The sequence below is a fragment of the Strigops habroptila genome, chromosome 2, assembly GCF_004027225.2.
Source record: "Strigops habroptila isolate Jane chromosome 2, bStrHab1.2.pri, whole genome shotgun sequence".
Taxonomy (NCBI): Eukaryota; Metazoa; Chordata; class Aves; order Psittaciformes; family Psittacidae; genus Strigops; species Strigops habroptila.
This window is the reverse complement of record NC_044278.2, coordinates 112,336,652-112,364,277: the sequence shown is the minus strand read 5'-3', so window position 1 is coordinate 112,364,277 and position 27,626 is coordinate 112,336,652. Positions and strand designations below refer to the sequence as shown.

At 44.2% G+C, this 27,626-nt stretch overlaps 1 protein-coding gene across 3 annotated transcripts; it reads left to right on the top strand.

The window, feature by feature from the left end:
* PANX1 (pannexin 1) lies at window positions 1–27,626 on the top strand. 3 transcript variants are annotated; one of them, XM_030476983.1, is made up of 5 exons: window positions 1–442; window positions 11,344–11,483; window positions 21,535–21,758; window positions 22,765–23,435; window positions 25,327–27,626. In XM_030476983.1, the coding sequence occupies exons 1-5, from the start codon at window positions 262–264 to the stop codon at window positions 25,410–25,412; spliced, it is 1,302 nt and encodes a 433-aa protein (XP_030332843.1). In that variant the 5' UTR covers window positions 1–261; the 3' UTR covers window positions 25,413–27,626. The 3 variants fall into 3 exon arrangements, with proteins under 3 accessions (XP_030332843.1, XP_030332842.1, XP_030332845.1); XM_030476982.1 differs by lacking the exon at window positions 25,327–27,626 and having other exon boundaries at window positions 22,765–25,320; XM_030476985.1 differs by lacking the exons at window positions 22,765–23,435; window positions 25,327–27,626 and adding an exon at window positions 22,268–22,514 and having other exon boundaries at window positions 89–442.

Sequence of the window (27,626 nt, the reverse complement as noted above, 5' to 3'; positions counted from 1 at the left end):
CAGCGGCGCCCAGCGGAGGCGGTGGGCGCAAAGTGCAGTACGAGAAGCCTCCATTCATGGGGACCCGCTCAACTCCCCCATCCCGCTCCGGTCCAGGCGGTGCGGCCCAACCCCGGGTACAGCCCCTCCGCAGGGCGGGGCGGAGCCGCGCCGGGAGGAGCCGAGTCTTGCGGGGAGGAGCCGAGCGGCGCCGGGCGGAACCGAAGCGTGTCGGGCCGTGCATGGCCGTACCGGGCCGATCCGATCCGTGCCGTGCCCGCCATGGCCATCGCGCACATCGCCACCGAGTACGTCTTCTCCGACTTCTTGCTGAAGGAGCCGCCGGAGACGCGCTACAAGGGGCTGCGGCTGGAGCTGGCGCTGGACAAGATCGTCACCTGCATCGCCGTGGGGCTGCCGCTGCTCCTTATCTCTCTCGCCTTCGCCCAGGAGATCTCCATCGGTAACCGGCCTCCCCGACAGCCCCTCCGCGGTGGACAAAGGGCTCGGCGGGGCGGGGAGCGGGGCAGCGCTCCGGGGGGTCGGCTGCCTGGGGGGCTCTTCTCCTCATGGGTAGGGCACAAGGCGGCTTTGGGCCGTGGGGAGCGGGCCATGGGCAGACCAGCTGCCCTGGAGAGCATCCCTGGGAGCGGTGTCTCACCCTCTCCCTGTACCTGGGCATCCCGGCTGGCTTTTCCCGCCGTGCCCATGCCCGCCTCCTCCTTGGCGCATTCTCTGATCGCTGTGATTCCCTCCTGGGTGAGGCTCCCGCGGCTGTGCTGTGCGGGGAGCGATGGAGCCGGGCCGCCCTTTGTTCCCCAGCGCTGCTCAGCCTGCCGAGCCCAGCCGTGCCGAGCAGTGCCGTGCCCTGGGTCTGCCCCTGAGCTGCGGTGCTGTAAGATCTCGCCGTCATTCAGCAGCTGTCATGGACGGGTGACAGGGAGAAGCGGTCTCGGACCTCGGTGTTTGGAATGCGGGTGGCTCCACTGTGTGTACCAGTGGTTCCAGTGTACCGAGGCTGTGCGCCGGGTCCGGCGCAGGGTGGGCACTGGAAGTGCTCTCCGAGGCTTTCCCCTGCTCTGCTGTGCTTCTGCCACTGTTCCAGCTCAACATCAGTAGATGAAGCTGTGCTTTACAGGCGAAGGGACAACTTTCCTCATTATTTTCCTATCTTCGCCCTCTCATCTCCTTTCAGCAGCCGAGTAGCCAGCGCTTTCCTGAGTGTGAAGTGATGAGGAGACTTTTAAATCCAAATGTCAAGCACTCGGAACTTAGAATAATAGAATCACAGAATAGTTTGGGTTGGAAGGGACCTTCGAAGGTCATCTAGTTCCAGCCCCCCCGCAATGAGCGGGGGCATCTTCTAGATGATCAACTAGATCAGGTTGCTCAGAACCACATCCAGCCTGGCCTGGAATGTCGCCAGGGATGGGGCATCCACCACCTCTCTGGACAACCTGTGCCAGTGTTATATCAACTTCATTGTAAGGAATTTTTTCCTCACATCCAGCCTGAATCTCCCTTCTGTTAGTTTAAAACCATCGCCTCTTAACCTGTTGCAACAGGCCCTGCTGAAAAGTCTTTCCCCATTTTTCTTATTGGGCCCTTTTAGGTACTGAAAGGCCACAATAAGGTCTCACTGGAGTCTTCTCTTGAGTGCTCGCTTATAAAATCTATTTGTTTATAAGAATAGCTCAGCATTTAAATAGTATTATATGAATGAAGATTTTAAAGGTTAATAAGCAGTACTGACCATTTTGATACAGGGTGAATCGCAGGATTTCCACCCATTCAGAAATAGTTTGATTTACTGCATGTACCAGTTTATTGGCATTCAGGGTTGTATATCTGAGGTACGCCATCTATAGGTTTGAGCCAAGCTAATGTCAAGAGACTGGAAGCTGGAAAGGGACTGTGAACTAGTGGTGAATCTGTGCAAAAGCATCATGAATAGCATTAATCAGATATCAGGCTGCTTAAGAGTTAAGATGCCCCAAACTGCTGTATTTACATCTAGCTACACACCTATCACAACAGATGTGGGTTTGACCCAAAGCACTGTGGCCTGCAATAGCTGCACAGAGGAGTCAAAGACAACCAGGCTGGGAATGCCAAGACCAGATCCAAGCCCTGTGACAGCTCTGGTCAGCCAGAGACAGGATAGATGCAGAATTATTTCTGTAATCTGACCTACTGCTTTTAGTTTTAGATCTGCTACTGATACCTGCACATTTCTTCCTCTTAAAGCATTAAAGTAATGAAAGAGGTTTGCATTTCCTTATACTAGCTTGTATATGGGCCCCATAGTTCTTCTTTCTCCTGCTTCACCTCTGAAAGTGCTGGATCCAGTTTGAAACAGTGTCTGTGTATCCAGATCTCTTTTATGAGCTCTACAGAAGTATTTATCTCATTTTCCTTCCTTACGTAAAGCTCCAACACGCAGCTGAATTGCAGAGTTTGGTGAAGTGTACCTTTCTTTCAGATGAGCAAAGTTCTCATCTGCACTAATCAAACATTTGGGCCTCAGTGCATGCTATATATAACGTATTTCCATATCAAACTAATTGAATTGAAAATGTGTTCTACATCTTGCATGTGCTTTATTTTGCTTATAGCCCTGGGAACCCATTAGAAGGGTTTAAAACTGAGCTCTTCTATTTGAAAGGTAAATATGAAAATAAGGAAATATGCCAGGCCCACGGCGTGAGTGAAACTGCACCACGTGGTTTCCATACAGAAAGTGATACTATATCAGCTGTGCTGTGCTGTTATTATGGCTGTCACCTATTTCATACACAGTCCTTGCAGCTTAGCAGGCTGGCTGCTTATGGGAGATCCCAAAGCTGTGATTCTTGCGGCTTTTTGCGGAGGATACAGAGGCTCTTGGGGGCTGGATATGCTCAGTTCTGTGCGCACTAGTGTTCAGCCAGGGCTAAAATAGAAAGTAAGGATTTGTTTCAAATACTTCCTGATGTAATCGCACTTTGAAGAAGCTCAGGAGTGCTAAACTGAGAGAAAATGGTAGGGTCCATTTTAGGTTTGAAGAAGAGCAACTCAGAATCCAAAGCGATTCTGGAAGTGGTATGGGAGTGCATGGGCATATTTCTGCCTCCAGGTACAAAAACTGAACACCCTTTCCAAAAATGAATGTTCAGATCCTATTTCTGTTGGGATAATTACATTCTTCCCACCTAAAATTCTCTTGGCACCTTGAGCTGTCACCTTCCCTTCCCACTTGCTTTCCTGTTTTGTTGCGGTGCCGTGTCAGATAACTGCAATTTTCCTCCTACATGTGGTTGCTGTTAATTGTGCAAAATCGTTAAAATGTTTACAAAGGCCACAGGGGTTTCCTGAAACCACCAAGTAACTTTTAGCTTTGACAAAAGTTTTGGGAAAGAAATGAGATTCCAGTTGGGAATCACAGAGGATTTCTTTTCTGGAGGCATGGAAAACCCAGCTGCTGTGCTCAGCCAGCAAGCTGAAAGTCCTGGGGTGCCAGCACCATAGAATCACAGAATGGTTTGGGTTGGAAAGGACCTTAAGATCATCTAGTTCCACCCCCCTGCCATGGGCAGGGACACCTCACACTAGACCATGTCACCCGAGGCTCTGTCCAACCTGGCCTTGAACACTGCCAGGGATGGAGCATCCACAACTTCCTTGGGCAGCCTGTCCCAGTGCCTCACCACCCTCACAGTAAAAAACTTCTTCCTTAGATCTAATCTAAACTTCCCCTGTTAAAGTTTGAACCTGTTACCTCTTGTCCTGTCGCTATAGTCCCTGATGAAGAATCCCTCTCTGGCATCCTTGTAGCCCCCTTCAGATACTGGAAGGCTGCTATGAGGTCTCCACGCAGCCTTCTCTTCTCCAGGCTGAACAGCCCCAACTCTCTCAGCCTGTCTTCATACGGGAGGTGTTCCAGCCCCCTTTTCATCCTCGTGGCCTTCTCTGGACTTGCTCCAACAGCTCCATGTCCTTTTTATGTTGAGGACAGCAGAACTGTACACAGTACCATGCTTCAGCATCCTTCAGGGGCAGGAGGAGAACTGATCTAAGTTTATTCCTGATTATATTTTAGAAACCCATGGTCAGCTGCAGGTTTGTGATGATTTTAAGCTGGTTCTGGCAGTCTTTAGCTGTGATGGAGCTGTTTTCTGCCAGCCCTGGAAAGCTTAGCTGTTTGAAAGCCTGCACCTGTTACCTCTTTACAGCTAGAGCTTGTTTTATACAATTCTATATAATTATATGTAATTTTATACTGGGAACTTGAAAATAACAATCGGATTGTGAGGGTTGTGTTGTGTATGCTTGTTATGTATGGCCTGGTATTTCCTTATATTATTTGGCAGTTCTTAGGGTGAATATACTACAGATGATCAGTTAGTCTGGTAAGAGAAACCATAGAAATGTGGCTAAATCACCCATTCCTCTTAAAAAGGAAAAAATAAATAAAGATAAGGGCACCCTCAGAAATGGATGAGCCACAAATTAATATAATTTTGTCTGTGTAATTTTTCCGTGACTGTGCTTTTCACAGAATCAGAAAATCATAGAATGGTTTGGGTTGGAAGGGACCTTAAAGCTCATCCAGTTCCAACCCCCTGCCATGGGCAGGGACACCTTCCACAAGACCAGGTTACTCCAAGCCCCTGTGTCCAACCTGGCCTTGAACACTGGCAGGGATGGGGCAGCCACAGCTTCTCTGGGCACCCTGTGCCAGTGCCTCAGCACCCTCACAGGGAAGAACTTCTGCCTAATATTTAGTCTTACCCTCTTTCAACTTCAAGCCATTCCGCCTTGTCCTGTCACTACATGTCCTTGTAGAAATGTTTTTAGTGAGGGCAGCTTTGAGCCAGGATTGAGATTCCAGTTTTTAAGCTCTGTGTGTGTATATTGTGGGATATGCTTTCTTACTGTTAACAACTTAGCTGAAAACAGAGATCTTTATTACCAAGGCACTGCCTGTAGCAGGATACTGCAGCCGTAAGCAGGTACAGTCAGTTGAGCAGAGAGGAAATTGAAACAAGCTGCATAATTTTGGCAGAGGCTTGTTTCCAAGTTAGTTCTGGGAAAAATATTAATGGCTGGCTTGGGTTGCAGCCAAAAGAAAAGCAGATGTGAGAGCTGTCCATTTGACATCAAATATTTGCATCTTTTCCTGTAAGAAAGCAATTGGGAATTGCTCAGATGTGCTTAAGCCCAGCAGCTGCTTGTCACCAAACGATGTTGTTTGGCTTTCTGCATACAGCAGCCTGTGCTGGCTGCGTTCCCCACAGCTTCACATGGGAGGGGATGGCTGGGAAGGGAGATGAGGAAGCGAGGAGAGAGCTAGACAGGGGAAGAAAAGGGAATCTTGTGGTGGCCACCAGCAGTTCTTACTACATGTTCAGTTTGGGTGTTGGTTGTGCATGGCTCATACATAGCTTGTATGAATAATCCTCTTGATTTAGCATCTCTGTTTTAAAATACAAGAAATCCCCTTGGAAGCCTTCCCAGGGCACAGAAACCATCATGTGTTGTGTAAAGACACCAAAGAAACTTGGGTACAATCAGCATGAGCGCCTGGGTAGTGCTGCTGGCTTGTCAGCTGTGGCAGGATGCTGGGTTAGGAAGCGCCTGGCCAAGGTCCAACCCACAGCATCTGCATGAATCAAAATGAACATTTGCTGCACTAAAAAGTTTTATTTCCTTCTGATGTTCTCTGATGCATCTCATCATGTTGGAGGGTGCTTAAACGTAGGAAAGTGGAGTCTTGCCCTATACTGTATGCACCATGGGGTTAATGTCCCCATTGACCACTTTGAGCTTTCTCAGTGGTGACAATCCTTGCTTGCCCTGCTCAATTTCCACCCAGTTTCTGGGAAGCTTTTTTCCCTTAATTTGTTTGATTTCGGTCCCATCTCCCCAGTTGGCTGCCTGTGGGATTTGAGGTGCTCTGGCCAGCAGAAAGCACATGGTGAGGGTTGTTAGTGGGAACTCGGTGCTGCATCCCAACAGCTTCTCTGGGTGCCACAGGCACGGGAGCGCCCATCTGCAGCGTCCTTTATTGCATGTCCAGCTGAGCCTGTATCACTATACAGGTTAATCAGCTTTCTCAGTCAGTCATGAGAATCAAATATATAGGAAGGAAGAAATAAAAGCAACCCAATTGTGAGACTAAATCACAAAAATACACAAAAAGTAGTCCCAACTCTTGAATTTGGCTCCTTCCCCCTCCTACTACCTCCTTGCTGGCCCTTCCCGCTGATGTCCCTCTCCCTTCACGTTCACAAGTTGCTGGGGAGGCTTTTGGGAAACAATCCTATCTTGTGACTTCCGCAAGAGCTGGGAGCTAAAGTTAAGTTGGGTGCAATTAGGCCAAAGACTATTACTATGGCAGCTGTTGGCTGAGAGCTTGCAAAACATCTCCAAGTGCTGCGGAAGCAGGCTGTATGCTAATAGTTGGCATTTGCACACCTTGCATTTAGTTCAGCAGGATGCTCTGAAGCCTGGGGCATTAATGACAGAACTGAGTCAACAAGTGTGTGAATAGCATCAGTCTGGAGCTGCCAGAAAAAATGAACTCCAAAGCATCTTCCATCAGAGGTGCAGACCCCAGAGAACAGCAGCATATGCTTTTGCCGCTCTTTGGCATACAAGGAGTGCTCAGTAAAGAGAAGTCACCAGCATCAGGGACAGGCCTGCCTGGGAGCCAGGACAAGCTTGTAAAAACATTTACTTTAATGTCAAGTCTAAATTGTCTTTCGGTGAACATCTTCAGCTGTTGGTGAGGAGACTCTTTTCTGTTAAACTTCTATAGAGCCAGGTTTATATTTCCTATGGAAGTGATGGTAAGCTGCTTTTGATGTCTGAATTAACTTGAAAAGCATCATGGCCCTCTGATGTTGCCTGTGATTTGGGGTACCACCAGTGTTGGCAGTGGAGCCAGATGGTCAGCCCCATGGAGAAGGAAAGATACTTGCTGGCTCCTCTGACCCCCTTCTCTTAAACACTGCATCACCTGAGCTTTATGTTCTGCTACTACTCTATTGCCAAAGCAAAGCTCAGGGAACAGGTTCTTTTCTCAAGTGCACCCATTTGTGTCTCTCCATACTTCCTTCTTAAACATAGCGTCTGTTCTCATCTTCCTCCAACCTCCCCTTTGGTCCATGAGAAGCATCTGTAAATCTAATAAAATCATTCCTTCTGGTCTGCTTTTAATGCTTGTGTGTACACCACACATACATTTGCTGCTTCTTTGGCATGCACTGGGACATCTTCTTTCATATTTTGAGATGTTTTTGATGTTGGGGTGGAGGGTGTGTGTTGGATGGTGCCTGGCAGTCTGTATGTTGTGGATGCGTCCCTCGATTTTCTTGTTTGTGGGGTTTACTTTAGTGGCTGCTAAAGTGTGTCATTCTTGCTAGATAACATCAGGTGTTTGGTTATCATGTCTGGTTCATTTTGCCTTGTGGAAAATTGTGGCAGTAATTAATGGCTAGGTTTTCATCCAAGCTTATGCAAATCTTTTTCCAGTGATTGCAGTGTATTAGAAATCAAATCACTACTTAGTGAAGGTTGTAGCCGTCAACTACAACCACCTGATCCTGATTCAGGAAAAGTATTTCAGCATATGATTAACATTGATTCTTGGAAGTACTCTCTGTTAGTTGTAGTTTCTTAATTAGATGCTTAAATCAGAAGGGGGTGTTGAGCCACTGGGGAGGAAACCAGTCCAGCTTGCTGGGTTTGCTCTCTTTGGCAAGGGATGCAGGCAGAAGATGCTGATCCCTCTGCACCCCAGAAAAGCAGTGGGGCACTGAACAGGAACTCTTCTTCAGATCTGAGATTTCCCTTGGGATTCTGAGAGTTTCTTTTTGTGGGTATTTTCTTTTGGAAGACATCTACAGGGGCAGCAGGGTGGGAATCACAGAAATGACTGTATACTGCTCATTTAGCATCGATAGCAAAATTTCCCCCTCCATTTAGGCAAAAGGAGCTGGAGGAGGCCCGCTGCTTGCATCTCAACTCTGAGAAGTCCCAACTGGGATTGGGACATCATTAAACACCTGGTGACAGATCCTTCCCAAATGAGCTTGCAAGACTTAGGCAAAGGGAATGAAAAGGTGTTAGCAGGGCCAGGATCTCTACTGTAGGCAGCCCCATGCTGGCTTTCACAGTGCTGCAGAGGAGCCAGTTGCAGAAGAAAAGGGTTCTCCTGGTGCGGACACGGAGGAAATGGCGGGTGCTTGCTGGCAGAGCACCCACGAAGACGTGCCATGGCTGGGTGGGGTGACAGCTCAGCCTTGCTGCCTGCTGGCTGCGGTGGCTCAGGCTCGTACTCTGCTCTCTGTTACATGCCTGCAAGTAATTCCTGCTGTCAGCAACCAGCTCCAACTGATAATCTCAGCACACTTGTAAAAGTGACATCTTATCAGACATGTCCGCACACCTCTTGCTGCCTTAAGTTCCTGCAGCTCTTTTGCGTGGTCTCTCTTTAGGGCCACCATGAAGTGGCATTTTTAATCTTCATTTATTTGCAAAAGTGTAAGTCAAATCCCATCACTCCCTCTCCAAAGTTGATTTAGTACCAAGGAATGCTTACAAAAGAAGTGTGTTGCCAAGTGTAATGGTAACTTGGCCAAAGACTGTTGTGGCAACTGCTTAACAAATGCAGTCATTTATTATCCCTCATCCTTCTCCCTGGGTGTTTTATCTCCCTGTTGCTGTTATGGGCTTGGCTGCTGCTTTTCTTTTCCCCCTTCTATTACTTGTGGGAGTGAAGGACAGGGAATGGCTTTGTTGTCACCAAGCCAGGAGGCTGTTCCTTTGATAGCAGAGGTCTATTAAATGCCTTTCATAAACTAGCCCTGAGCAAGCACGTGTGCACAGTGGAAGATGTTTGGCCCTTTTCCTAATTTCTTCTCTAATAAAAACTATAGATTTTCACTTCCTCCAGAATAGCCCAACATGAAGTAAATTATCTTCATAGATTTATTGCTATTACTCCTTTGGAGGGGAAAAGAAAGGAAAAAAAAATGGGAAATTGTGACCGTTTTCAGAGGCATTTAATGTTCTGTGTAGATTATGCACAAAAACAAACACTGTGTAAGTCTTAACATTACCACTGTTAATGCAAAGTTGTAATTTACACTGACAAGTGTTTACAACCAAGACTGCAATAAGTTAATTAAAAGCCAGCGCAATAAGCAGAGTGTCCCCAGCTTTTGCTTGGTGTCGAGCTCTATCTGCTTGGCTCCCAAGTCAAGTTGCCAAAGGTTTCCAGTGTCCCTGCTGAAACCCTAGGGATGAGAAGTGTGAGGCTCACTGCTCTGCTGAGCACTGGCATCCCTATAGTTATTCTAGTATGAAGTTGTGCACAGCTCTTTGGAGAAGAAGGCTGGCCGCCTTTTTCCTCACTAATTTAGACACTCCGTCATTTTCAGTGGTTTCCCACCTGCTAATGGGAATGAACACATGCAATATGTTTCTTGTTGCAGAAATACAAGACGTGAATAAGACAAAGCATCTTTCTGAACACTCATCGCTCGCCCTTTGAAAGGGTCACTTGTTTGCTGCTTCAGAGGGGGCACAGCCAGCAGCAGGAGGTTGAAGTGATGAGAACAGAGAATGAATGGTCCCTATCAGTGCAGAACAGACACTCCAATTATCATAGAATCATAGAATGGTTTGGGTTGGAAAGGACCTTAAGATCATCTAGTTCCAACTCCCCTGCTTCTCTTTTTTTTTTTTCCCCTTTGTCTGAAGTGTATTATTTCTTGAGCTTCCACAGCTAATGGAAATCCTCTGGAAAGCAGAAACTCCCAAAGCTCTGGGAGAGGGCAAGTGCTTGTCTGGTGCCAACTAGACTAAATCACATGAGCTCTGCTCTGATAAACAGTAACTTGTTTTCCGTAAGGGAGGCTTGTGACGGGTCAAACCATGTCCTTATGATACTGCAGCCTTAGAAATAATTATAACAGTGACTTATAAGGAAAGGCTTTTATTCATAATGCTCCTTGGCTAATACTACATTGTAAGGAGGCTGTACAAGTTACAAGGCAAATGCAGTCAGCTCCTGTTAAAAAAGTTCTTACTCTCTAAAAGCTAAACTAGCAAAAAGGCGCAACGAATGATACAATCTTACATGAAATACTTATTCCCATAAAGCACACAACAGTGCCATCAGCACTAACTTTGATGAATATATTAAGGGGAAAAAAAGGAGCAATACTCCTTCCTATTGGTCTTTTGATATTGGTGGGAGGAAGCATTTGCGGTTGCTCTTGGAAGAGGGATGTTCATGGAAGAGCCATCTCCACTTTGCTTAATTGGTGAAATGGTTATCCTGTTTCAACATTTATTGAAGCCTGCTGGAAATGTGTAGGGTGGTTTGCTTTCACTGTCAAAGCTTCCTTAAGAAAATCATAACCCTTATCCTGTTTTACTAGCTTTATCTGAGGAGCCACTGATACTCGCATGTCCAATAACCACTCTTCCTCATTGAGATATGCTGTGGGAAGATTCAGTTGGGGCCTGTGGCTGGTCTGAGCAGAGTTTGTCCCTAAGGCTGAGGCTGGCTACATAGCTGCTGTTGCTGTCAGTTAGTGCCCTGATCTTAATTTGAAGCTCCCAAGCAGCTGGAGATGCACTGGGAATGGGTGGAGATGATGGTGGTGTGGCTGATCCTGGGCACAGCATGTCACTGTGCTGGTGAGCAAGGGTCTGGTGCCCTTTGGAGGTGTCTGGGGCCACTGCTGCTCTGCCAGCAGTTACAAGAGGAAATCCTTGTTTTCACATGGACAACCTGAACCCCTCAAAACTCATGTGCAGCCTCAGAGGCAGAAGAAGTGGCAGCAGCTTGGGCCAAACTTGCTCTTGCATCACTGCAGGGGCTGCCAGACTGTGAGAATGGTGTTTGAGGTCTTGTTTCAATAAATGTGTAAGCTGCGGGTTGTGCATTTGGGAAGTACAGTGGCATGATGGTATGTGATGGTTTTGTCAGTAAACCAGCCTCATCTGGTGACTCTTTATATCTGCTGGTTTCCCCTTGATGCACCTAAGTCAAGTGCAAGTGAAACAGGTTTTGGAGGTCACATTCCCCCCAAAACTTATGAAAATAAGCCTAAAAGACATGTGCTTCTAATATGCAGCCTCAAACCTTAGGAGACATCAGAGAGTCCCTGTGGGAGTTTAACCCTTTGGGTGCTGTGGGAACTCAGTGACTCTCCTCCCTGCACAGCTGCTGTGTTTCATTCAATCACTTAATGTAATAGCTTTGCATACCATGAAATCTTGAGTTTGAGCTTTTCTTCTTAAACTTGATTTCTTTTTCTTTATTTTTAACCTTCTGAGGCTGTGATAACTTCTGCTTTGTTTTCCCAGGTGCTCAGATAAGCTGCTTTGCTCCCAGCTCCTTCTCCTGGCGACAGGCTGCTTACGTGGACTCCTACTGCTGGGCAGCTGTGCAGCAGAAGCAACCGTCCCAGAACAGCTTAGAAAACATCCCCCTGTGGCTGCATAAAGTATGTACAGATCTCCTTCTGGAAAAGTTGTCCCTGCTTAGAAACCTGCCTTTGCCTCACTTTTCTTGCTCCTCTGCTCTGCTATAGTGCTTGGCTTTGACTTGACTCTATTTTTAGAGAGAATGTTTTCTTTCCCTTACTTCCAAAGAGGGTAGTACTAGAGAAGGTTTTTTCTGCTTTTAAATAAAGGGTCACCAGTTATCTGACACAAGAGTAATGTTAGTGTTGCTCTGTTGCCCTGGAGCTGAGTTCGTCACCTGGCTTTAGCCAGGAACTATTTAAAAAACAGGATAAAAGACAAAACAACTGCCCTAATGCTTTTATCGAAAGCTTGTTTTATGAAAACAGGGTATTAAAAACATACTATATTTTTATTGTGTTACTCTTGGCCAGTTGTTCATGGAGAGAAACTTATGGCAGAGAGAAATTTTGGGAGAGATAAAACTCACCACTGGTACCAACAGGTTTAAGACGTGTCTTCAGTATGCTATTCTGCACTTCTTCAGGCTGTTCCCTTACAATCCATGAGCTTTGGCTTTCACTGTTCCAGGTAAAGCAACATCATACTGAATGCACAGTAAGAGACTTATTTTATGGGTAAAAAGTGCAGTAGATACTAAGATACTTGAGTGAGCACAAAGCAGTTAGCTGATCTTTGGCAGGAGTTACAAACTAAGTGCCATGCCAACGTCTGGAGCTGACTCAACTCGAGAGGCAGCATTGCCCTGCTTGGGCAGTGCTGATGCCAGAGTAAGAAATGCTTTTGGAGCTCTGCAGATGCAGGGTGTTGTGCCTGCCCTCCCCAGCCCTTTTATTACTTGCCCCAGCAAATAACCCTCCTGGCACCTGGGAGCAGAGATGTTAGAGGGATCTCAAGTCTGGGACCTGCAGCACCTGTATTTCTAGGTTTTGCTGGTGCATCCCGTACCTCAGCTTTTATTATCCAGTCAGCTCGGCTGAAAGACTATTCAGAACTGTATCCGATTCATTTCCTGACTCAAATCACTAACTGTAAGGATTTACTACTACCTTCTCCAGTTAGCTCTACTCACAGCCTTGACTGAATGGTCTTGTGTTTCATGAATATTAAAGCCAGACTTGTTGGCATCTAGCCTTCTCCAGTGCTCCACTTCAGCCAGACCTTCTACAGAGGCCACTCGAAGCTGCTGGGACATGTCACAGTGCATGGGTGGAAACTCCACTTGCAAACCTGGATACATTGCTGCCCCTTTCTCTTGAGGGAATGAGTTCTTGTTACCCCATTTCTTTATCTTGACTTTTATGCCATAGTCACCTGCTGATAGCTGAAGTCTCCTCATTTGCCAGCCGTGACTAACAGCTTAAGCGGTCATACTTTTATGATGCAACCCATGTTAATTTGCTGACTAGCAAATCTCAGGAATTGATGCAGGGCCATTCTTCCCACAGTTCCTCTGTGATAGCTTAATGGTGTGTGATGTTTCCTGGTAAATACCCTGCAGGCTGGCTGCAACAAACATGTCTGAACAGCTGAGTCAGAGGCTGGGTGCCTCGTCTTAACCTCCTAAATCCATGCTTAGCCACCTACCCTTCTGAGCCAGTCACTGGGAGCTGCAGATGCTGTTTGGTGGCCAGTATTAATTAATATCCTTTTACTGGTTGTTCATCAACTTCTAGAAGTTTCCCAGGAAGGAGCAGTGTTACAGCTATTAACACTGATGTTTGGTTCCCATTGTGGTATCTGAAGGTGTTTGGCTGTTGTTTGCATGCAGGGCCAGCAGCTGCCTGCTGCACTGCTGGGAGGCTGCTGTGGGGCTGATAACTCCTGCAGGAAGACAGGGCTGGGGTTGTCTCCCCAGCCTCGCACTACAAGGGATGCACAAGCTCATTGCTCTGCAGATTTTGGCTAGAAAAACATGTTAAAAATGGGCAGAGCACATCTGTGGGAGCACAGTGATGTTGATGGGAAAAGGAAGCCTTCCTAAGCTTGGGTGAGAGGAGACTTGACTCTGCAGTGCAAGGGCAGGGATGCACATACAGGGACAGAGGGATAATTAGACCCAGTTTTAATTAAGACAAAAGAGCTTTTTTTCTGCTTTCTGGGCAGCAGGGCAAAGCATCTCAGGTTCTTTCCAATACTCTGACTCATTTATCATCTCACTGCATTGGCATGCTGGAAGGCTCCATAAAAAACAGTTAAGGGGCACTATATTACAGTCTGGGGGGAATGAGGTTGTAGGCCCCAATTTCTCATTGAAATGGATGGATTTCTTTCTGGCACACTCTCTGTGCTGTCAGAAGCACTGTCAAAGGTTTGCGTCCTAGGACAGCGCTCAGTATGGTATAGAGAGAAGGTAGGACCCTGTAGCTCTTTGGTGAAGAAGCCAACTTGCAGCAACGTGCACTGCTTTTGTTCTAGGCATCTGGGTGCTTTGAAGGATTATTAAAACCAGGCTGCATTACAGAAAAATTGAAACCTTCCAATTTCCTTCCTATTTCAGAGTACAAGTTTGCACTGTATTCTTGATCACTAGAATGTATGCTTCAATTTTGGGCAATCCCTGAAGCTTGGGCACCTTTACTTGCTGTACCTTCTGCTCTGAGAGATCTCTCCCAACACTTGAATTTATCAGTTTGGAAACTTGTTTTGGAGTGGAGGAGCATACTACAACTTCCTGGGTTGCCTTACCCTAGTGCACTGCTGGAGGGTGCCCAGGGCCTCTCCTTGGAGAACAGGAGTTCTGAAATTTCCAGTGATCCTGAAATAACTTCACACTGGACAATCCTTAGCAGAAAGTAAAGTGAGTTGTGTACTCATTTGTGTACCATTATGTTGTGTACTCAATTGCACAATTCAAGAAACAGACTACCTACAGGTACATAAGTGGAAAAAAGAGATTATGGTATGTCCTTTTCTATATTCTTAGTTTAATGCTAAGGTTTCCTCCTCTTCATCAGTGAAGAAGCTGACAAAATTCTCTGTAGAAGTGCAGGGCAAGCGCTGCAGGACCTGTTCAAAGCATTGCATACAAAGAGTGGGTCTGAAGTCTTTGTGTGCATGAAGTTAAAATTATCTTGTTGAAAATACTCACTTTTTGTAACAGAAATAAGATTTAGCATGTGGGTTGTTCTTTGAATTGCTTGTCTGGAAATACACCAACCCCTGCCCTGCCCATGAGGTTCTCCATTATGTTGTTGGTATGGCTATAATCATGATTGTTATCTGGTTCTTGTTACTCACTGTTTGTGATTTAAACAACTTATTTTACTGAGGGTTCCTCATGTTTCACCTAGAAAGCCCATCCTGTAGGGATTAAGGGCTGGCAGATCAAGGAAACCTGAATACAGATGCATTTGTAAACCATTCTTTGAGTGTAGCATTAGAGCTACTTCAGTCACGTTAGTCTTACTAATTGAAACTGGAGAAATACAGCTTTTAAGCTGTATTGAAACAGAAAGTAAGTAACAGGTAGGGTAAAAATGGTCATGTATAGTTTGAGATTCACTTGAGATTCTGATTGTATCTCAACCAGAATGATGAGTCATTCATAGCTCATGTTTCTGCCCTGAACACCAGTGAAACATCTCCCATTGACTCAAACAGGAATGAGGTCATACCCAGAGGGAGCTTAATTCCTTTGCTTCTGGAAACATGTCATTGCTGACATAAGCCTGTTTGGGGGCTGGTGCCTTTGCTTAGGCTCTTTCTGGTGGCAAATAGAAATGTGAAAGTGAAGAAACAGACACCTCACCAGGATCTTATATTTTAATGAGAAATATTTTGATCTGAAGTGAGTGAAGGCGCTTCAGTGCTTCCTTCTTTGTTGAGTACTGTATGCCAGGGAATTTTCTCAATGCTGTAATTCAGACCTGTGCAGTTTAACAGCTTTGTGCTATTGGACTTTAAGTCACTGTTTCACCATTATTAGGTATGGTAGAAGTCAGAACGCTTGCAGACACTTTAATAGTGTTCGCCCAGAGGAAATAAGGACTGAAGGTTAGAAAACTGTTATTTTCTAAATGACACTAAAGTGATTCTCGTCTTCTACCAGCCATCTTTATCCAGACCGTGGCAAGCTTTCTGTAGATTGGGTCCTTGAAAAAGCTTTTTGCGCCACACCACTCTTAGTAGCTATATGTTCTTTGGGTGTTAAAAGCATATTTGAGCTTATAAATAAGTTTTTTTAAATGCCCTCTTAACTTACTTGCTGTGTATTTACTCTATCTTAGGGCAGATGAAGCTGGGGATGTTATATATAGACTATTTTGCGGTTTAGTCTGACTTTTCCTTTCACCTTCAGGAAAGTGTGATGCTAATGCATCTTCAGAAGACAGCTTCATGATTCCAGTGTCTTATGTGCTTATGCAAAAAGATTACTCAAACCCTTCTTGTATACACATGCATATGTTCTGGTTGAACAGTTAGCTGATTTCTAACAAATTAAATGGGCTGAGGTCTTCAAAGCTTATTTCCCTCTGGCTTTCCAATAGAAGGTGAAAAAAATCATGCTATGAAAATACTAGAAATTCACTTTTAGTATTTGTAATGTTAACATTGTATGTGCCTTTATCAGTGAAAGGCTATGCATGTGTACTGAAATGTAGTGAAGACGGTTCATGTCTTTCTGAATATTTATCTGAATGTAGATAATTCTGGTAAGACAGAGTTGTTTGGGAAAATATACATTGAGTTTGTGTAGATGATCTTCATGAGAGGAGCAGATGCAGGCACTTGAATAAATGGTCATGACTTTAGAAGAGTTCAGTGTGTTAAATAGATACAAGATTTCTAGAATTCAGATTGTAGGTTGTTTTTCTTCTCCATTCATAGTATTTATTGATTTAAATTTGCCCAACCTGCTTATGGTCAGTGATGTAAGGAAACAGCACACATCTATGATGTGTGAGCATTTTGATGTGCATAAATTGTTCGCTTTGATGGTAACCTTTATAGCGGCTTTTGCAAGTGTAGAAGCCACAAGTGGAAACAATGTGCTGTGTGGAGATGGGGGATCAGGGCTCTGCATCACAACACTACTGGACATCCTATTTCCTAAGCCCTCACTATCCAGAAAGGTCACTCTTTCTCTATTGCAGGGCTTGGTGGAGTGTTATGCCATAGGCTACTGAATAGCCAGTGTCAGATCTGGTCCTCTTTGTGTCTTTGACTGCCCTGTGGGATGTGTTACTCTCAGAATACAGCCATGGGATAGAGAGGCACTAATTCTGCAGCTCCCATTTCAGTTAATTGTTGCAAAGCAGTGATGTTGAGCACACGTCTTCTTTAGCCTGGGGGGAGGAATCCTTCTCTGCAGAGATATCTGCTCAGATAAGGCTGGGATTTCAGTGCCTCACCAGTGCTGGTTAACACAGGTTTTGGGGATTTCTGGTGCTGAGTTGTCAGATGTATCCTGCCGAGGTATGAGATGCTCTTGGCTTTCAGGAGGAGTGAGGATATAGCCTGTAATATATACAGAGCTCAAAGGTTTGTCAAGTTAAAGGAACTGCATCAGCACAGGATGAGGGGCAGTTGACCTCGTGGCTTCCTAGTGCTCTGCTTCCTTGGGAGCTTGCTGTCCCACCGTGTGCCATCACACTAAGGGACAAGTAGGGCAGGTAAACCTGCTCCCATCACTTTAGCTTGAAGGAGCTCAGCAGTTCTTAGCAGAAAACATACAGGGGACTCTAGTTTGAGTCCATAGTGCATGTGCTACTCATTTTGTCTATCTCATGCTGAATATTAATCACACTGTACCCATGCCTAGTACCTTCCAGAAACTTGGATTAGCCTAGCTGAAACTCTGCTACTCTGTGTTTGAGTGCCAAACTCAGTGGGCTTTTGCCTGTCCTTTTCTCCTGCAGCTGGGAGGAAAGGAAGACTCAGGGCATTCAGGTTGGAGCACAGTGTTGTAGCCCTCAATGCATTTTCACTAATGAAGTTCAGAAAGGATCATTTTGAATTATAGGATATTTTATCTATTATAATGTATTTGTTCTAATCTCTTTCAGAGGATCTTTCTTCAGTTACACAGTCTCATACTGTCTTACATCCAACGTTGTGAGCTTGCCATTGAAAAGGGACTTGATAACTAGACAGCAAAGGAAAAACTTGAGTTTTATTTTTAGGCAAATATCTTTCTCTGGCGTTTGTTTGACCATACAGTTCTTGAGGTTGGTGACACTTCCAATGTAACTTAAACTACAAACTATCGAAGACTGAAGTAGCATTTCCTCCTTGTGTATTTGGCGCCTTGAATGTAAATACATAAACCGTAAAAGATAAGACATATGGCACATGCTCATCTGTGTGTGAACATCAGAGTCCTCTTCTTAAAAGTGGAAGTCATTCTGCGTGACTGTAAAACGTAGTCAGATGAGTTGGTTAATCCAAATGTGTTGGTCTGAAGCCTAGGACTCATGCCAGATGACTCTGCATTTTCACTTCTGCCTGTCGGTTCAAGGCCTTAGATTTTAATGATTCAAAGCAATTTGCCAGTGATCTAAGCCTGCAGTTAACAAATAGAACAGGCATACCTTTCATTTTTAAAACAGCCAGAATCCGAGAAGGTTGGAGTCATGCAGCAAGTGCTGTGGAAGGGCTGACAAACAGGGGCTTTTGTTTCCAAACAAAATGAGCTGGACTAGTGGTCACGCTGCTGCTCTGGTTTTGAGATCATTCAGAAAAGAGCTACATAGTGTTTTCTCATGCTGCCATGCACTACAGCTGTGGGAGTGATGAGAGTCCAGTGAGGGAAAGCCCAGTAAACGTGTCAAATCTGCCTTTGTCCCAGTGGTGTGATGCTTCTGGGAGAAGAGGCAGTGGTGAAGGAGTCAGGGAGAGGAGGAGAAGGAAAGGAAGATGGTTTTTGAAAGACAACAATCTGTAATGAGGCAGGGGAGATGGGGGGCATTGGAAGAGGTCTGGGCCAGAGCAACAGGGCTGATACCAATGTGCTGCACAAGCGCAGCATGTGCCCAGAGTCTTTTTCTAGTAGGAATAAAGGAAGAGGTAGGGACTGGGACAATGGAGGTTTTGGGCTGTGACTTCAGTGTGTCAACTGTCTTGTCTCTTGCTGCACATCTTGTAGGCCTCAGGGTAAAGAGATCACAAGGATTAATCGGATACTGTTGGTTGCTTTTCCAGTTTTGAGGGTCAGAAAGGGAATTTTGAGGGTCAGGGAATCCCCTGGCACCTGTAAAATTCCAATAGAGTGAGTAGTAAAGCCAAGTGATATAAATCAATGTAAGAAGCTTTGGTTGCTCTTTACGAAATCAGATGTTTCTTTATTTATTCTTTTCCCAGCTGGCACCAGGTGCTAAAGTGTGTATGACACAGAAGTGAAGACAAACAGGCTTTGCAGCAATCTTATACAAGCTGGCATTTGTTAAAGGTATGGAAAAGATGTTGCAGCAGCGTAGAGGAGCTTAGATAAGTTTAAGCTGTGTTTGTAGATGGATTATTTCTATTTCTACTTATACATAATACAGAATTTAGAGGACTGAAAGAGCTTGGGTATGAAACCATAAAGCTTTGGTTATACCAAGGCATCCAGGACTTAGACCTGTGAGACTTAGTGGTATTGTCCACCATATGCTCTTCCATAAGAAGGGCAGAATCTTGAGCTGTTGGGTTTGAGTTGACATGATGTCTACAAAAACAAATTGGACATGCCAGAGCTTTACATCTCAATTGGGAAGGATATACCTCGAAAAAAAGCAGATGATCTGAGGTAATCTGCTGTGTGCAAAGAGGAAAGAGAGGAGTTAGTGAGGGCAGAGCTCTGTGCAGTTCCTATGAGCTACTGGGGGTAGAGGAAGGATCATGCAAGTGTTGGGAAAGGATCGTGAAAGTAGAGCTGAGAGGCAACAGCAATAAGGACATGATTTTGAGAGGCAACTTGCTCAGTTTGGCTGAAAGCAGTTAGCAGTTCAAAAAGAAGAGCAGCACCCACACCCAAGGGCTGCTGGCACAGGTCAGAGCTCTGGAGGGAAGAAATTCCTGGTGGTAACCATAGACAATCTGTTTGGTGAGCGTGGTTTAGTGGTGCAGATGATAGCATGGGTTCAGTGGGAGTACTGGGCAGATTAGCAGTCCCCTGCAATTTCAGTGTGTCAGAAGGAATGCCCTAAGTCCCTCTGGCTGGTGAGGTGAGAGGGGACAGACCACAGTTTATGATACAGCAGTACAGGATTCATGCTTGTTCCTTGCTGGTGAGGAATAGCTACCTCTAGTGGGATGTACCGTGTAATTACAGTCAACTCTGCTTGAAACAACCTTGTCACTGGGTTACCCCATACCTGCAGGGTTTCTGTTTCGGTTTTAGAGGAGAGCCTTTCTTGAAGTTTTCTTCCTCAAGTGCTTACCTAGAGACTGAAGTAGCAATTTTTTTCCAAGTTCAATTATTTTGCTACTGAGTAGAAACAGTTGAAGTATGGGTTCATAGGGGTTGCAAGGGAGAGCTGAGCTTTAAATACAGCATCCTCCATTTGCTGTGGCTATTTTGAGCTTTTCATGGCTTTGTCTTACTGTGTGTCACAAATTTCCGATCTGACTGCTGTGGAGAGAACGCGTATATCCAGAATGACAGTTCATATTATAAATACAGTTGCTGATGCAGTATCTTTAAGAAGTCAGGTTTTATTTAAGTGCTAATACGTTTTATGCATTCCTAGTGTTAATAGTAACGTTGGATTTTGCTTTAATGGTAGCTGATATTAAAAGTAGCTTTCCTGGATAAAGTCTTCAATAACATCAAATTACGTATTTTATGCATACAGAACTTTAATCTCTCTTGATCAATGCAAACATAAGTTAACTATTAGGTCCAGATTCTCATCTTGTTAAATATTTACATATGTAAGTGGAGCTGCTCCACTTGCACTGATTAATGACTACAGTCCAGGTTTCCTCTAGAATTCTGCACTGGCTCTTTCAATGTATGTGCATGTGTGCATGGCTGTAACACTTAAGATGCCTCAAATCTATTTCAAATTTGTTCACCATAACTAATTTAAAATTCCTTAGGAACTGATGCCGGATTTGAGTTAAGTCTGCTTATCAAAAGTTGAATGTAATAAATTAGAGATTGGCCAAGTTTGCAGTATATTTTGTTAAGTAACTGCTTGTCTAACTACATCTTACATCATGTCTCTGTAAGGGTAATATTATGTATGAAAGTACACCTTGAATATAACATCATGGCAGATAGATAGAAAATAAAATACCATCTATCCAGCACCTGGAGGGAATTAGAGATTAAATCTCATGGTGAAAAGCTCCTACTTGTTGATGACTACAAGAAAGATGGAAAGATTTCAAGTTGTCTTTTATACCTGCTTCAACCCCTTCCCTAAGCAATGGGGACTGTGTAAGGGCTGACTTCTCAGCGCTGCATTAGCACCAGACCATTCTAATACCACGTGTTGGTTTCCATTTAGCAGTTACCTAAAAATATTTAAATGCCCTTAAATATTACAACTGCACTTACATCTTTTACAGCCACGGTCTGTCATGTGCTCTGAACAGACAGACGTGTGTGTTTGCAGGCAGATACAGCACTATAAAGGGTCTGTTCATTAACCTCCTGACAGCTAATGGAGAGCAGGAGAGATTTTGCGGGTGGCTGGAGCATTTTATTTGCTACGAACAGTGGTGACAGGTCTGGGGGGGAGAGTTATGTGACACTATCCTCTTCTTCCTGTCAGCCTCTCTGACAGCTGCTTTGGCTGCCTTTGCTATTTATTGTTCCTTAGGTTAATGCTGCCGCTCAATTTCAGGCTCCGGCAGTGCGGTTCTGAATATGCAATCCAAATGTTATCAGGATCATGGTAACTTTATTTTGCCTTTTTTGTTTTTTTTAGGCAAAGCTCTAAGCAGCAGCAAGGTTACCGGAGATGTCTGAAAAGAGATTTTGCTTCCCTGCATATCCCAAATAACCACAAAAGTGGGTTTTACTAAAAGCATTTAAATAAAATTATAGGGAATTTAATAGACTTACAGGGAATGATGGTGACTGGCCGACTTCTTTTGGGCACAGGTTGAGCCTAATCTGATGTTTTTTCCTTCCTTCAGTTCTTCCCATACATCCTTCTGCTCGTCGCTATCCTGCTGTATCTCCCATGTTTGTTCTGGCGCTTCACCGCAGCACCTCACCTTTCTTCAGACCTGAAATTCATTATGGAAGAACTTGACAAAGCCTATAACAGGGCAATCAAAGCTGCTAATAGCATCCGCAGCGGAGATCCCAGGGACCCCGCTGACTTGGTTCCAGCTGTTAATGAGAACTTCACACAGAGGTAAGGTGCTGGGGCTTGGCTTTCTTTGCTCTTTTCCTGAAGCTCTTAACAGATGTGACACTTGCACTCGCTTAGAAATTTATCGAAAGGTTTGAATGGTGACCTGACACCCTTTTAATCTTGGTTACAAAAAGAAGATGTCTGAAATCATTATTTAGTTTGAGCACTTGGAGCTGGAACTTGCAACTTTCTGTTTCTAAAGAAATATTTGATGAGCTCTTCAGATCATGTCCTGGTTTCTTCAGTTGTAGTAGGTGTTAATTGCTTTTACCCACAACAGCATAAGAAAATGGGGATGGCTGCAGTCCTCAGTTCTCAGTGATCCTGACAGTCCCTTGCACGCTGTGAGCAAAGCCTGTTAATTGCCATCTCCTGTCCTTTCACATCTGGGTCTGCAAAGCTTCAAAATAATAGAAAGCCCCAACACCAAACCCAACAAAAGGAAAACCCCCCTCTCTGGTCACACTGGTGCACAGTTCTAACCAGGTCCGGTTTCTGCTTTATCCTAGGTCACAGTACCTGTTTCTCTTTGCATGTGCAAAGCAGTACGAAGCAGGGGCACAACCAGTGCAATGGGGACTTAGGTCTGTTCTTTAAAATGTGAAGTCCTGACAAGTAAAAAGTCTTCCAGTGTGCTATTATCAAACAAGTGCTTGGGAAGTCTGCTTTGCCTCGTGCTTTTGCTTCTATACCTGTTTTGTATTGGAAAAGAATAAAAATATTTTTTTGCTTCAAGGGAAGTAATTTTTTCCATTTTCCAGTGTTTGAGCTCTTTTGTCTCTTAATTGTCTTTTCTGCATTAGAGTGCTACTTTTCTATATTTTGTGTCATTTATCTGCTCTTCTGTTGGTTTTTTATTGACTTCAGTAAAATTACCCTTAATGTACCCAGTAATAGGTATTCCAATCTTGTGTCTATTTTAGAGTACCAGGTTTCTTAGAAATTTGAGGTGGGTGAATGCTGCAGCATCTGATCTACGTGATTTGGTTTCTTTTTCTTCTTTCAGTTTGTGGGAAATATCTGAAAGCCACTTTAAATACCCGATTGTGGAGCAGTACCTGAAAACAAAGAAGAATTCCAAGTGCTTAATAATTAAATACATTATCTGCCGTTTACTCACTCTAATAATTATCTTCATTGCATGCCTCTACCTGGGCTATTACATTAGCCTCTCCTCTTTGAGTGATGAGTTTCTCTGCACTATCAAAACTGGGATCTTAAAGAATGACACAGCTGTTCCAGAAGTGGTTCAGTGCAAGCTTATTGCTGTTGGTGTCTTCAAGGTACTCAGCTATATTAACCTGATAATCTATCTCCTAGTGATGCCACTGGTAGTGTATGCAATGTTTGTTCCGTGGAGGTGGAATTCAGGTGTTCTCAAAGTGTATGAAATCCTGCCAACTTTCGATGTTCTGAAGCTGAAGTCAAAGTGTTTCGATGACTTAAGCCTTTACCTCCTCTTTCTTGAGGAGAACGTGAGTGAACTTAAATCGTTTAAATGCCTCAAAGTGCTGGAGAACATTGCAGTTTCTGAGAAGTTTGATGTCATGCAACTTTTGGTAAACCTTGGCACTATTAAGACAGATACCATAGATGGGAAGCCAGGGACAGCTGTGTTGGAGAAGCCTGAAGGAACAACTACAGAAGAGCTGGAAAAAAATGCAACAGAGCTACAAGGTAAGGTGCCCTGCTCTTCTTCCTTCAAAAAGAAAAACCAAAGAAAGAAACACCACAAAAACACCACATCCAAACCTGCTGGAACCAAAAGTTAAATCATGCAAAACAAAGCAGGTTTCATCTAGATGTGTATTCCTACCGAAACCATTTTAATATATTCTGTGAGAAAATGGACCTGCTTAGACCTTACTGTGTTGTCTGCAGTATAAATGCTACAACTTCATGTAAGTGCCAGAAGATTGGGGTGTTGCAAGTCAGTGGCACAGGCTAGATGCTGAAGTGTCTGTTAAGTTGGTGGTCCTTGCTGTCATCTCTGCTCTAGCAGTAAGAGGCTTCAGCTGTCTGAACTTGACCTCCTTGAGATCACCTGCACAGTAGAAGAGCACTAGATTGGTCACAGTAGGTCACGCTTGAAGAAGCTCCAGTGGTAAAACTGGTAGTTTCAGGACATTTGTTTTTCAGACATTAGCTCAAAAGAGTAGTAACTGCTGCTTCTGCTTTTCTGAATGGCTTTGGCAGAAATCACAGCTTAATATAAAATAAAGCTGATGCTCAGAAATGCTGCTGGAGGAGGAACAGAAAATGGCAAAAGAAAGGAAGTGGGACTGTGGCCAATGAATATGCTCCCCTTCCTTCTTACAAAGATTGACTGTGAAGTGGGTTTTGCCAAAATAGTCTGAGTCAGTCTGGGTTGGTGTTCTCTGAATATTCCCACCAGTTCCCAGACATGAAAGGCTCTGAGCAATCACTCCTTTGTGAGATGTAGTCTTAGATTTCCCACTAAAAATGTGGCGTTTCTTAAATGTGATTCCAGTTCCTCCAAGCACAGAATTAGAGAAGCCAGATATCCAGGGAAGAGGCATAAGGGGATAGTAGAGCTTTCTTCCCATTCAATGTGAGCATGGGCGCTGTTGTAGCACTCCCCACAAGAAGCAGCTGCAACATCCTCTGAATGAAGTAGTTCAGACTCTGTGGGCTGCCTCTTCACAACGTCTGTCACTCGCTGAAGTGAAGATGCTTTAAAACATTCAGCACCAGACCTGAGCAGGTGAGCAGAGTGCTGAGGGCAAGTTAAGGAACTGTTTCAAAGGCAGGAAAAATTAAATCTACTTTCTATTCAGAAAGCTATGCCTTGTGCTTGATAAAAGGAAGCAGCAGCACCCAGAGGGCTACTGTTCCTCCATACTTTGGTCAAGCAGTTCTGGCAGGTGTTTGGACGAGAAGGCAATTTATAAAACAGGGTAATTCAGGATGAGCAAGCAGAATTATTTTCAAACCAGAAGAACTTCTGGCAATAAGCTCTAGTACAGCAATTTGGAGAAACTGACAGAAAGTAGTTTTCATTCTAAATATGACCCTTTTTAAAATGACAGATGGGTGGGTTTTCGTAGGAGGTTTTAAGAGCTCAAGGTGGGCATCTCTGCTCAAAGAGCTGAAAAAGCTCGTAGAAAATCTGACTCATTTTTGTCTGAAAGCAGAACTTTTGAGACTGTTTTCATCTCACAAAAACACTTCAGAAACTTGTTTTCGTTCACAGCAGGACAAATTCATGCTTGAAGCTCTCCTAAAATGCATTGCAGAAAGAATCTGCTATTTCATGGCCGGCTCTGGCTGGTGCAGCCCTCTCCTTCTGCCTTCCAGCTGTCTGGGTACAGCTGCAGACTTCATCACCTATCAGAAAACCCTTACCTGTGGCTCATTGTCTTTTCTTCTGTCATTAGTGGTATCAGCATGGTTTAATTAGTAATAGTATTAACAAACCAGTGCTCTGCAGCTCCAGCGCAGTGCAGGACAGCTCGTGACACTGTCCTGGTGATAGTTTGTTTGTAAACAAGGATATATTGAGTGGTTTGATGGCCTTTTCACTTCTAAAGGTTCACTTTCTCTCTAGTTTTGACAGACCATGATGCAAGTGGCAACACCAGTCCGAGAGAAGGTAAAAAAGTTCGCCAAAGGCTTTTAGACTCTTCATGCTGATGCTTCCCTGCCACAGCAGGCAGGAGCTTTGTGCTGCAGGAGGGCTTCTCCTCCACCTCCGCTGCGCTGAACACAAAGTGCTGCTCTTTGGATGCAACTGTCTCCCTGGCCTGACAATCCAGAGAGGCCAAACTGGTTTACAGACTACTTGTGTAATAATCAGCAATCATGTACCTGAAAAAGCACGGTGTGGACTTTCATTATTTATTAAAAGAAACCAACTGCAAAATACACAAGGAGCAGCAAGAACAAGAAATGTCTATCATGAGTAACAAGCATTGAATGCAATTGAAGCTGGCAGCAGGAAAGAGCTAGCACTATACTGTAAGGGAATGGGAAACATAACACTGTAGGTAACAACGTGAGATGGCCACTTTGCATTCTGAAGAGTTGCTCTGCTGGGAGCAGCCATCTCAATTCTGGGGTGTAAGTGAAGCATCTTCAGGTGCTCTGCCCTGGAAAAGGGGTTTCTTTGTTGGCTTTTAATGAGTCTGGTTAATGTGTAGCAGGTGGTGGCTGGCCACTGATACTGGCCGTGTCCTCATAGGAAAAATAGACATTGCTCTGTTCAGCCTGAGATGTCTTGGTTAGCCAGCTCAACAGTGATGTCTGGGATTAATTACTTGGCACTGATGAGAAAGAAACTACAACCAGGCTTAGTACAAGGGGGCACTGTAAATGTTGGTGATTTTGAATTTTTTATGGATTCATAAATTAATAATGTCTTAACACTATTTTTTACAAAATGTAATAATACATAAGTTAAATGTTTCGTTTCTATTTCTCAGTTGTTTTGATCTTAGTGCCTAAAAAAATCCGCCTTGGAGTTTGGACTGAAGATCAGTGAAATTGGTTCCATTTTTGTGATGGTTTGTAGAAGTTTTGTAACATTTGTATGTGTAGAATTTGTTTAGATGTGTTTTTAGTATCAAATGCAATATTAGCTTGCTGTTTTCCAAACCCCACTTGAGAAGACAGTCTTATTTGTATTACAATAGCATCTGAGTGCCTCAGCAGAGCCAAAGTGAGGAAGATGTAAGTATGACAAAAGGTTGACTTGATTTTAGTTAAAGATAAGATACTGAAGTGGATTGAAACAGACAATAGGAAGGAAAGTGTTTGTGCATTGGAAAACTGTCCTTGTTTGTTGTTGGACAGTTTTGGGAGAGCAGCATTCAGTTTTAATGTCTTCCCCCTGCCCAGGACCTCCACCTTCAATGAACATTAAAATTACCTTTGTCTTGAATTTTGGATACAAGGTGAGGTGGGAGGGGGTTTAAGCACCACAGTGGCAGTGTGTATACTTCCACAAATGTTATATGGTCACTTGTTTTTCTGTATTGTCCATGTAACTGAAGTGTTTTGCCTGATCTCTTCAGAGTTGTCTTTTTAGACAAAGTAGCACCTCTTTTATAGCTAGGTAGGAGTTCCATTTTCTGGTTCATCTGTGTCACTCGCTGTTCTGTTCTCGACTGTCAGCATCCTCCATATGGCTGAGGATGAGGGGGGAAAAAAGAAGTAATTGGTGTTACCATCTCTGCACAGAACCATTTATGTGCTGCAGCAGATTTCAGAGAGATAGTGTACCTACCTGGATTTGGCAGCTGTTGTTAAAGTGGATCCCAAAGTGCTGTCATACTATAGTTTGGGTGAGTATTACAAGAACTCTTCAGTTATTATATGGCTTTCAGCTAAGACAAGCCTTACCTAAAAGAAAGTCTTAAAAGCCATAGTATTATGCTACCTCCGCATAGGACAGTAGCAGAGCTGCAGTCCTAATGTCTGTTGCATTACCAGCAAGAAACAGGGCTTGTGCCGGGCACTGATGACCCAAAGTGCTCAATTTTACTGCTATACTTCTCCCAGCAAAGCTACAACCCCTCTGACCTTCTCTAGATTGTTTCTGCCTGGCTGTGCTGTGTTGCTGATGGTCTTGTATATGTGGGTAATGCAGATGCATGTTGTGCACTGTGTGTTTTGAACAAGGAGCTATAGTAAAATAGGGTTTGTGATGTGGATGTGTTAGAACTGTTTGATGTAAGTAGAGTTCTCAGTCTTTAAAACTCAAAACTCCTGAAAGCAGCGTGTTCAACTTTCATGTTGGATATGAACCTAACTTTTTACTAATCCCCCTTTTGTATTTAAAAATATGACTTGCTGCAGTGAATCCCTTGTTATCTTGTAAAGTGCTCAATAAAATACGTGTCCATTCTT

Coding starts and splice junctions, on each gene's coding strand:
- PANX1 (XM_030476982.1), top strand. CDS start 262: ATGGCCATCGCGCACATCGCCACCGAGTACGTCTTCTCCGACTTCTTG. Junction 443..11,343: donor CGCCCAGGAGATCTCCATCG/GTAACCGGCCTC, acceptor TTGTTTTCCCAG/GTGCTCAGATAAGCTGCTTT. Junction 21,759..22,764: donor AATGAGAACTTCACACAGAG/GTAAGGTGCTGG, acceptor TTCTTCTTTCAG/TTTGTGGGAAATATCTGAAA.